Source organism: Podarcis muralis, chromosome 14, assembly GCF_964188315.1.
Source record: "Podarcis muralis chromosome 14, rPodMur119.hap1.1, whole genome shotgun sequence".
Taxonomy (NCBI): domain Eukaryota; kingdom Metazoa; phylum Chordata; class Lepidosauria; order Squamata; family Lacertidae; genus Podarcis; species Podarcis muralis.
The window spans coordinates 22,961,075-22,972,820 of record NC_135668.1 but is presented as its reverse complement, the minus strand read 5'-3'; the positions used below and the strand labels follow the sequence as shown (position 1 = coordinate 22,972,820).

The window sequence follows — 11,746 nt, the reverse complement described above, 5'->3', positions numbered from 1 at the left end:
ATTATTATTGCAAGGGGTGGAGGGAGGTGGGGAAGAGAAAGAATGAAAAAATCCAGGGGGCTGCACAGCTGGGATAAATGAAACAGCTGCTGCTTCTTTGGAGAAAAAGGATACACACATATCCACAGTGTTTATTATATATGCACCAGCTGGCTGTGGCTGATGGGAGTTGTAGTACACAACCCGGTTGGCAGAGGCTGATAGAGAAACAGAGACATTTTGTGTGTGCGCATGCATACATATATGTATGCATACAAACACACCCCTTTCTGCTGAGGAAGCTGGAGCTGATCTTCCGCACCTGCTTAGGTCCCGCGCCTTGCACCCGCGCCTTCTCTTCTTCCTTCTTCCTTCCTTCCTTACCTGCTGCCTGTCAATTGCTGCCTCCGAGCGGCTGCATGGACCAGCAGCGGGGCGTGGCTTAGAGCCGCGCAGCCAATGGGAGCCCTCGGCCCGGGACTCCCGCTGGAGGCTGAGAATTCATAAAGGCAAGCCCTGGGAAAGGCTTGCGCGAGCTCGGCTGCCTGTCACCCTGCCGAGGAGGACTCCGTCGGCTGCAAGGAAGAGGGAGGCTACCCGCACCAAGGCATCCTGCGAGATGGCCGCAATCAATGGGGCCGTAGAAAACGGGCAGCCGGAGAAGAAAACGACCCCTCCGCTTCCTCATCCTATTAGGAACTTGGAGATCAAGTACACCAAGGTAAGGGGGCAGCGGTAGGTTTCTCTTTTCATGTTTGCTCTGTGTGGTTATCTTCCTCTCTGTCTACTTTTCTCTCCCTGGAGGGAGAACCAGAGGGATTTTAAAGTGAAATAAAGTCTCTAGTCCTTAGGAGGTCAATCTCTCTCTCTCTTTCTCCCGACCCCACAAAACCTGCTCAAAGGAGTAGACTAGAGAAGAATGCACACCTAAAAGTTGCTCCAGGATAAAAGCCACAAAACACAGATGGCCCTGCGTCTTACAGGGAGGAATGTAGAAAAGCTGACAGTAAAATGGTTAGGTTGCGATTTCCAAGCAGTGTGTGTGTGTGTGTGTGTGTGTGTGTGTGTGTGTGTGAGAGAGAGAGAGAGAGAGAGAGAGAGAGAGAGAGAATTTGAGTTTGTTTTAAAATAAATATAGTGCATCTCAAGCATGCTGCGGGCAGCAAAAGCCACATGAGATTACCTTGCCACTGTGCTCATTTTACAGCTGGGAACTTGGAAGATTTGCCCTTGGTAACTTTGTGGCTAAATTAGGATATCTTTTCTTGTTTAAAAGTATTAATGTGCTGCTTTTTCATAATTAATATCGAAAGGAGCTCACAAACCAAACAACACAATAAGACATGCACAAACTTTACATTCCCATCTATCTAGTTTTCCAGTTCCTCAGTAGTTAGTGTTTCAGGGCTGCTGAACATCTTGTCCTCATTGGGCAATCTTGGGCAGTTCCCCTGCTTCCTGGGGAATTTTTTTTCTTCCAAAATGTACTTTTGTTAAACCCTGGGGTCCCCCTGAGCCTGCCAATGCCCTCTTGTGCATGGATAATGCTGTTTTGGCTATACAAGCCGCATCACTCATAGCCTGAACACTTGAAGCAGAGGACATAGCAGCTGAATAAACAACAAAAAACAGAAACATCGCAATAATGAAATCCATAGCTGGAGAAGAGAGCAGTTAACTTTCCAAAGGTTATTTGGAAAGCTAGCAGAGATGAAGCCATGTATATTATGTTCCACAAGTCTGGGGCTGCTGCAGAAAAGGCCCTGCTCCTAGTGGAAGTTGACCTCACCTTCTCATAGGAAAGGACTTCTGCCGTCATTGGAAAGTTTTGCACCAAGGTGGGGGGTGGTGGCTCATAGTGAAAGTAGGTTTGCATGTCTTAAAGTAATTCACAAAGTTCGCTTGGTTCTCCATTAATGTATTTTATGGGCATCACTAGATCCAGGTTCTTCCTGCACCTTGGTACCATAATACTGCTGCATTTCTAATAGTGTTCTGCTAATCCTTAAACCACCCCTGCAAGGTAGGTCAGTGTTATACCCTTATTGCAAAGGGGGAGGGAGGCTGAAGATGTGAAAATAATGGCTTGTTTAACACAAACTATTGATTGAAGTACGATTTCAACTGGGGTACCACTCCATTGCATATAGTATTATTTCATACCTTCTGTTCAGTATGTGAATGATAGTGGTATTAGCCCACAGAGTCTGCGAGAATGAATGAAAGTGAAGCATCTCAAAGCATAGTAAAATTTCCAGGCGTTAATATTGGCTAGGAATTAGTAGAAGCAAAATGCTACCCTGCTTTTTACATTTTCTTCAAGAGGCTTGCTTGGAGTGATTGGCCCTGTAGCCATGTTGGAAGCAGAATGAATCGTATTTCATGTAAGTAATTATTTAAAATAATAATGAGCCAGTCCATCATTAACTATAGCCTGTTCCTGTTCCTGTTCAGGGTTCAATTGAACAGCTGGGACTGCAAAGTTGAGCGCTTTCCCGTAGTGAATTGCGTAGCTGTAGTATTACTCACTTTTAAAATAAGAATAATAGTCAGGATATGATCTAGATTGCTGGTATTTTAGTCTGTGCCAGGTTTTTGCATTTATGCAAATATCCTGCTGTATTTGGCCACTAAAATGAAAACTGCATCTACCAGTTACAACTTAGATTGACAGCAGGACCAGCAAAAATAGAACTCAACGAAAGAGTTAGAAGAGTTTATTTGGCAACATTTCCAGCTCTTAAATTGTGTAGAACGTCACTTTTTTAAAAAAGACATGGAAATTGGAGGCGTGATTAAAATTCAGTTGCAATACTGCCTTGTTGAAATTTATAATTATTCCTTCTCCTTGACGTATTCGTCTGAAGATCTCGTCCCAAAGTAGAGTCTAAATCTGAGGTCCCAACAGAAAATAATACCTGAAATTGAGCCTACCCCTAATTAAGAAAAACAACATAAAGGTGATGTCTAAAGTGCAAGGTTGCTGTGAATCTTCTGCTGAAAATTGCTAAGTGTGTATTTCTTTCGGTGCAATGTTAGGCAGCATGTGCAACTAAAGGCACTTGTAAAATCTCACTTATTTGAAAATGATAGAATGCACGGATAATAAATGGAACATGTATACTTCCACCTATACGAAAATAAAGTGCATTAGTCATAAAACAGGGAAATTGATCAAGAAAGTTTAAAGAGTCTTTTGCACACATGCTTGGGACATGTAGAAAGAAGGAGTGTGTTATTTGAAGATGGATTTAACTGTTACGCCAAGCAAGCTGTAGACTTTTACCACTTAAAATACTTTTAAAAATCCCAATTAGCTGTCTGGCCTCTATTGATGAACTAATCACTTTCAGTTACAATATCCACACATTGCAGCCTTTAGTAAGGACTTTCAGCTAGCGGAATTGATCTGGGCTGTAGTAATTGACCACTGTGAATTTCAGATTCTGGGATTCATATCGAGAGGAGCTAATTCCTTTTCTTGAAGTATAACCACTCAGTGGCACATTGGAACAAAACAAAAAAAAAAGCCACAACCCACATTTCAGATCCATTATATCAGACTTGATGAATTGAGTTGGGAGTTGAGTCTCAGGCCTTTTAGGACTCCTTAGTAAAAGACTGCTGCCATATTATTAGCACATTCTCATGGCAAGTAATGCAGTTGGTCACAGCCAGCCCTACCATTAGGTAAAATTAGGCAGCTAACTCAGGCAACTGAATTAGGGTGTCATGAAAGTATAGTAAATTGAGTCATTTTAATTTTTTATTATTCAGATTGGGCTGGCTTTTTTTAACTTCTGGGGAATGGGGAGAGGAGCTTGGGGGATTTTTAGCTTCAAGTGCCAAAACAATGTGACTGGCCTTAGGGCCTCATGAATACACCCTGCTTCTTCCACATCATCTTCATCCTCCTCTGAGTGACTCTGAAAAATTCCCACACTATATACCTTGCTTAGAGGTACCATTTACTCTGTGTTGGAAAACAAAATGTTTTGCTAGGATTGCAGCCTTAACTGATCACTTTATTAAAGCTTGTGGGTCTTGCTTTCAAACCTGGAGAGTTTGTGCCTCTCACAACTTGTGTTGGATCCTATAAGATGTGCATTGCAAAACGCACCAGCCACATAAGATCTGAACAATGGCCTTATTTCCAGGAAAATGTTGAACTGCTTGCCTAGGGATTGGGAGAATCTGTCACTTTCAGTTTCTTAGGTCCAGTTCTCCACATTTCACAGCCGTTTGCGGATTTTCTTCTTAGAGAGCCCTCGTGAAAATTCACCAGCATTTTAGTGCAAATTTCTACGATACACGTTTGTATGCCGTTTTGAAAAATGGTGCACATTTTTGCAAAGCAATGCTCCTTAATACATTTTTCTATGTGATGTTCACTAACGTGTGCATTTTTGTACACATTACGTGGCTGGAGAACGGCACTGCAAAGTTCAGAAAAGTGCTTGTTCCAAAAGATAGCTGCATTTCACAGAGTCATAGACATGCAGAGTTTGGATTGCGTGTTTTTTCCTATCAGAAAGTAGAAATTGGGAAGGTTTGTCTTTAAATGTGAACTTAGTGGAGTTTGTCTGACACCCCTACTGTGGCCATAAAGAAAGGAACTTCTCTTGCTTAACATAGGACCTTGGTGAGGAGACAGGTACGAGTAGATGTTGTGTGCATATATCTGTCTTTAAAGAGGCCTGCTTCTACACATTCTCCTTAATGTATAGGCATATAGATATATACAGACATTTTAAAAACACTGACATTTTGGGTATCCATCCCAAAATGTGGAAAACAACAGATGTTGACCATCTCAAAAATCAAACAGAATGGATGAACCATACACATTATTTGGAAGAAGCATAGGATTCCATACACTCCAACATTTCTCCAGTGAAAATAGGGGCATCCTATTCCCTGATGATGATGATGATGATGATGATGATAAATTTTATTTATACCCCGCCCTCCCCAGCCAGGGCGGCTAACACCAAATATTAAAAAAATTGATTGAAATAGAGCTTTAAAAACAAGATTAAAATACAACATTTTATGTTGTATGATGATGATTTTTATATATATATATATTCCACCCATCTGACTGTGTTGCCCAGTCGATGAGACTTCCAGCATACAGTGGTACCTTGGGTTACATACGCTTCAGGTTACAGACTCCGCTAACCCAGAAATAGTACCTCAGGTTAAGAATTTTGCTTCAGGATGAGAACAGAAATCGTGCTCCGGCGGCGAGGCAGCAGCAGGAGGCCCCATTAGCTAAAGTGGTGCTTCAGGTTAAGAACAGTTTCAGGTTAAGAACGGACCTCTGGAACGAATTAAGTTCTTAACCCGAGGTACCACTGTATATAAAAACCTAAGAAAACATTATACATTAAAAAAACCCTTCCCTATACTGGACTGCCTTCAGATGTCTTCTAAAGGTTGTATAGTTACTTATCTTCTTGGCTTGGGGCTCACATAACTCCATACCCTCCGATGAAAATAGGGACATACTACCATATCCTCCAATGTTTCTCTGAAAATAAGGACGTCCTAAGGAAAAGCAGGACATTGTGGGATCAAATCACAAACCAGGACGGCTTCTGTAAATCTTGGGCTATGCTTGGGGGGGGGGGGGGAAGGGACACTTGGAGGGTCTGTGATTCCCATCGTACCTGATTATTGCCCATGCCTTCTGGGCCTGATGGGAGTTGGAGCCCAACCATAGTGGGTGCCCCCAATCAGTTTATAAGCACAAGTCTGTCAATCATGATGGTAATCAGTTACAGCTCCCCAAAATCATTCCATACTGTTCATATATACCCCTGAATGAGTCAATCACAAAATTGTTTCCTTGCAAGTATTATTATGGTGGTCTTACGTATTTAGAAAACACGTCTGTGTTAAATCCAAGTATGTAGAAAATGTGGAAGAAAATAAGTGTAAATAGGAATGAGTTGGGCAAAGTTGTTTTCTAGAGTCTAGATAACAATCAGCAGCTGATTTTCAGGGGGGAAAGTTTGTCTCCAATAAAGAAGAGGAATTCAGGAAGCTTGCATGAAATTTTAAGGGATGCTTCATCCATTATTTCATTTTTTTAATAGATAGTAGATATCTAATGAACTTTTAATAGGGTTATAGAAATCAGGAGCAAATGTGCTTAAGATGCTTAATTCTCTCAAGTGTTTAAGGACATGGTACCTGAGCCTACCCAGGCTTTCTCAAGTACAAATTCCATCAAGGCCAATGGCGATTCCTGACAACTGATGCTAGGATAGTGATCTCACCCTTCAAAGCGGTGTGTTTTGTTACTGCAAAGTGAATTTAAGGCATCTGTGCAAGTATTTGGTTCTGGTCTTGGATCTCTTCTACTAAGACACACTCCAGTCCTAAAATTGATGCTGCAGCTACTTCAGGAAAAACGTGATTTTTGTCACCTTTTAAGGAAAGGCCTCGTCACCCTGCTTCGTGTTAGTGCTAGCCCTGACTTGGAATTGTGTGAACAGACATTTCAATTCATTGAGTTGATACATATTTGTTTGGATAGGTTTTCAAAGAGGTTCTTCTAAAATATTTGTGGCTTAAACAACTTTGGGCAAAGGAGGAGGAAATGCAGTTCAGAACCAATAGAAGAAAGCAGAAGAGAATATCAACAGGTGCTGAGAAATGGACTCTGTGTGATGCAACCCTGTAGTAGCTCATCACATTATGGGTAGCCCCCTCCCCAAACAACTGTAAAAACATCCGTGTGATTGCAAATAAGCTTTCATTAAAAACTGGGTCGCTGGTATATTGCTGTTTTATGCTGATCTTTAAAAAAATTAATTTGACAGTCATCCCCTCTGAATTGCTTTTTAACACAAATGTTTTTACAGTTGCCCAGCTAAAGCATTTCTGCAAGGGCTGTTTAACCAATTAATTGGTTTGTTAGATCAAAGCCCAGGCCTCTGAAAACATAACACAAATGGTTTTTTGGGATCATTTTTCTACCTCAAGCTAAATTCCAGCATATCTTGTGGTAGAAAAATGTCCCAAAACAAAGCCATGTGTGTTGTGTCAGAAGAAAGAAGGGTGCTTAAGTTTGTTTCCCTGGATCAGTTTTTGTTGGCGGGCAGGGAAGAGGGAGGGAACTTTTTTAAAAAATCCTATAAGTTAACATTGGCAAACCAAAAGCAACAACAGCCCAGTGACAAAAAGTGGGATTTATTAGGATATTTTATTGCCACTGGCATTTTTGTATAAAAGAAAACTAAATGGCAAGCGGCTGAAAAGTTGGGACAGCACTTGCACAGTAGTAAACAATATCCTAGAATTGTGTGAATTGTGCAGATATAGTGCAGTAGCAGAGTAATTTACATTGCAGAGTCTCCTCACAGGGTTAATTTTATTTTTAATAAAATATTTGAATAAAAAGAGGCCCCAACAAATTGGGCACGGCACTTAATTTTTATTTTGTTTAATAAAATGTGAATGCCACTTAATTGTCAAAACCACTAAGGGCTTTACATTGCTTTACCCATATACATTTAGGTTGCACTTGCATGCACCTGAGAACAAGTCCCATTGACCTCAATGGACTTGCTTGTAGGTAGGCATATATAAGGACTGTCCAGTCAATATGATTAGTCGATTTCTCTAATTGTGTTTGTGGAAAGTGTTTTGCAAAAATGTGACTATAGGGAGAAATTAGCACTAAAGTGCTGATCGATTTCAATGAGGTCTTTAAAAAATAATAGCAAACTGATGTGGAACTTTAAGATTGGAACATCCCTTCCATGCCAACCTCTTTCAACTTTACAGTTCACTTAAAAAAAAGGTAAAGGACCCTTGACAGTTAAGTCCAATTGTGAACAACTCTGGGATTGCGGCGCTCAACTCGCTTTACTGGCCGAGGGAGCCGGCGTTTGTATGCAGACAGTTTTTCTGGGTCATGTGGCCAGCATGACTAAACCACTTCTGGCGAAACCAGAGCAGTGCATGGAAACGCCGTTTACCTTCCCACCGGAGCAGTACCTGTTTATTTACTTGCACTTTGACGTGCTTTCGAACTGCTAGGTTGGCAGGAGCTGGGACCGAACAACGGGAGCTCATCCCGTCGCAGGGAATCGAACCACCGACCTTCTGATCGGCAAGCCCAAGGCTCAGTGGTTAACACCACAGTGCCAGTTCACTTACCCATATGCTATAACAAAATAACACTTAGTGTGACATCATTAACAAGCTGGGAAGCACAACTGGGTCAACACCAGATGTGGGGAACAGGTTTCCCAGCCCCCTCACTGTGTATAGGCTGATTCTTGGTAAGCTGGTTGTCTTTTCCAGTCCCACAGCAGCTCCTGCCTTCTGGTTAATAAACCTTGTCCAGATCAGTTTGTGGTAATCATAGAATTGTAGCGTTAGAAGGTACCCTGAGGATCATCTAGTCCAACCCGCTGCAATGCAGGAATATGCAGCTTTTCCATTATGGGGTTCGAACCTGCAACCTTGGCATAATAAGTACCGTGCTCTAACCAGCTGAGTTACCCAGGCAGAGAGCTTGACTTTAAAGGTAAGATGGATATCAGTATCAAACGAATCAATCTAAAATGGAATGTTCACCGGCCTTTGCGGTTGACCAAAAGGTTGCACTTTAAGTTTGATGGGTATATCCAAAGCAATGCCTGTGAAAATAATGCCAACAGGGGTGTGATCTGTTTGACTAGGCACCAAATATTCTTTAGGATGACATGTTAGATGAATATTCAGTATTTGATGAGTCCTTTTATGGTAAAATGTGCAGATGTTAGATGTTAGTGGGACTTGTCGGCTCACTTATAATGTAGCGCAAAGCCAAACCATGGTATAAAATGAACATGTGAGTCTTTACACTCCCCATGAGGAGATCACGGCTTTTTTTATGCTTTTCAGGCATTATTCCTGCCGCAAAGCAGCTTCAATCTCCTCTCTTGGCACCCACACACTCAGATTTACAGTAAACTGTGGTTTGACTTCGTGTTACATGTGAACTGGGTCAACATCTCCATCTGGACTGTATTGGGTGTGCATCTCCCACATGAACTGAAAATGTCCATACTTGTACAACTTCGCATTGCAACATGGAGATTTGTACCTGGAAGTTGAATGTTTTGGTCCCTTGTGCTGCAAAGGTCCTGTCCTATGAAGGTCGTACATATTGACTTGGAGGGTAACTGCCTAGTAAGCAAGCAGAGGAGTGCAGTCTTACATTGCAACTGTGAGCTGGTATCAAGACGTCAAGAGGCAGCAGCACGATAAAATGCTCCTTGATTTTTTAAAAAATGAAAACAAAACGTAAAAACCGTAACCTGCGCATGAAAAACATGCATGTTGGGGAGAAGATAAGCTTATTCTTCTCATGATGCAGAAACCTTTATTTTTCTCTCTTTTAGATATTTATTAACAATGAATGGCATGAATCAAAGAGTGGAAAGAAGTTCCCTACCTTTAGCCCTTCAAAGGCCGAGAAGATCTGTGACGTCGAAGAGGGGGACAAGGTTTGTTTGATTTCCTTCCTTGGACCTGGTTGTTGATAGCTACATTTTGTGCATTTGGGCAACGCAATTGAGCGATCAACCTGGGCTTGTTGTTGTTGTTTAGTCGTTTAGTCGTGTCCAACTCTTCGTAACCCCATGTACCAGAGCACGCCAGACACTCCTGTCTTCCACTGCCTCCCGCAGTTTGGTCAGACTCATGCTGGTAGCTTCGAGAACACTGTCCAACCATCTCATCCTCTGTCGTCCCCTTCTCCTTGTGCCCTCCATCTTTCCCAACATCAGGGTCTTTTCCAGGGAGTCTTCTCTTCTCACGAGGTAGCCAAATTATTGGAGCCTCAGCTTCACGATCTGTCCTTCCAGTGACCACTCTGGGTTGATTTCCTTAAGAATGGAGAGGTTTGATCTTCTTGCAGTCCATGGGACTCTCAAGTGTCTCAACCTGGGGTTGTTGTTGTCGTTTAGTCATTTAGTCGTATCCGACTCTTTGTGACTCCATGGACCAGAGCACGCCAGGCACTTCTTTCTTCCACTGCCTCCTGCAGATTAGTTAGGCAGCCCAAACTCCAGCTTGCTCACGCAAACAAATAAGAAAAGGCATGCTTGTGTTTCTTTGTGACTTCTTGTTCTACAGGCAGCAACCGTTTTAGGTGTGTCTGATATGCATGTGACCACACGCGCATTGCGCTGAATCCAGAAGTGACCTGGAAACATCACAAAATGGGGGACGGGGTGGAACAGGGTGTTTGCAGGCTTTTTCAGCAGGTGTTCCAGTTATACGCAATTTCACACAAACATACAGTGACCCAGAATGCCACCTTTGCACAGACGGGGAGTTGCCTGTACTTGGTTCCCCTTGAAATGGCAGAGTTCCCGTGACAGGGATAGGGTTCACTTTAAAGGGTTTTCTCCTGCTGCCATATCTTCAAAATGGAGCAGGGCATAAGGAAGGAAGAAGCCAGAACTGGCTTTCAACCCTCCCAGGAGGCGTGTGGATGGGGCACCATTAATCATTAGATACATTAAATTACCAATTATGTGACTAACATAAGTGGCTGCCATTTGTATTTTTTGCACTGCAGACTCCGTAATGGCTTGAGCTCATTTTGGGCATGCTTTCATTTTTTTTAAGGGGCTACCAGTTAGTGTGGAGTTGGCCACTTATGTATTGTCCTGATTTGTTTGCACACAACAGTTGTTGATCATTTGTTCTGATTTATTTGAAGAGAGAGAGAGAGAGAGAGAGAGAGAGAGAGAGATGCATTTATTTATTTCAATGTCAAGTTGGCACAAAGAGCTTTTATACATACATTCCATCAACAAAGTCAACAACATAGACTCTCATTTTACATAACTTGCACCTAAATCTGATTAAAAATGGGGAAAGTGGCAAAAAAGGGAAAAGAGGGGGAAGAAAGCTTCCCATTGTGTTCATATTTTGTTTAACGGAAAGAGAGTGTTACCTCACATAAAAATGAAGATTTACAGACAGGCAAAATAAAAGATTAAATAATTAAATAGGCTTGGTTTGTTTAGGTTTATGCCCTAAAGTGGGGAAAGGAGACTTTGCATCGCATCAGGCAACTGTTATCCTGCTGTTGCAGTTTCCCATCGCTTTCCTTATCACAGAAAATCTGTTTCCTTTTAATCAGAAGTAGACTTCTGTGCAAGAAAGCCAAACCAATTTTACATGTGAAAAGGATCTAGGTGTCTTAGCAGACCAAAAGCTTAACATGAGTCAACAGGGTGATGAGGAGCAGCCCCTCCCCCCAAAAAAGCTAAAGCAGCAGAAGTATAGTGTCCTAATCAAGGGAATAAGAGTTCGAGTTCTAGTCTGCCTTAGTTAAGCATGATTTTAGAATGAATTGATCTTAGAATGCTGTGTTACCTTTATTGTTGTTAGTCGCTCTGAGCCCAGCTTCAGCTGGGGAGGGCGGGATATAAATAAAATTATTATTATTATTATTAAGCTCCAGCTAGAATACCGTATCCAGTTCTGAAAAGGATATTGGCAAGCTGGGATGTGTGCAGAGGACAACCAAGACGATAAAGGGTCTGCAAAATAAAGCCGCCTGAGGAACGGTTGAGGGAGTTAGGTACATTTAGCCTGGACAAAAGAAAATTTAGAGGCGATAGGATATGCATCTTCAAATATCTAAAGGGGTGTCTCATGGAAGATGGAGCAAGCTTGTTTTCTGCTGCCCAGAGGGGACGACCAAAACCAATGGATTCAAATTGCATGAAATGAAATTTCGAGAAAA

The 11,746-nt window shown here is 42.0% G+C and overlaps 1 protein-coding gene across 1 annotated transcript in view; it reads left to right on the top strand.

Moving 5' to 3' along the window:
- Positions 1-496: 496 nt before the first annotated feature.
- Positions 497-11,746, top strand: part of ALDH1A3 (aldehyde dehydrogenase 1 family member A3) — a 34,929-nt gene continuing 23,679 nt past the window's right edge. Inside the window, exons 1-2 of the mRNA XM_028706353.2 lie at positions 497-700; positions 9,384-9,488. Of these exons, the coding sequence (XP_028562186.2) occupies positions 599-700; positions 9,384-9,488 (207 nt within the window). The 5' untranslated portion in view covers positions 497-598. The remainder of the gene's footprint in view (positions 701-9,383; positions 9,489-11,746) is intronic.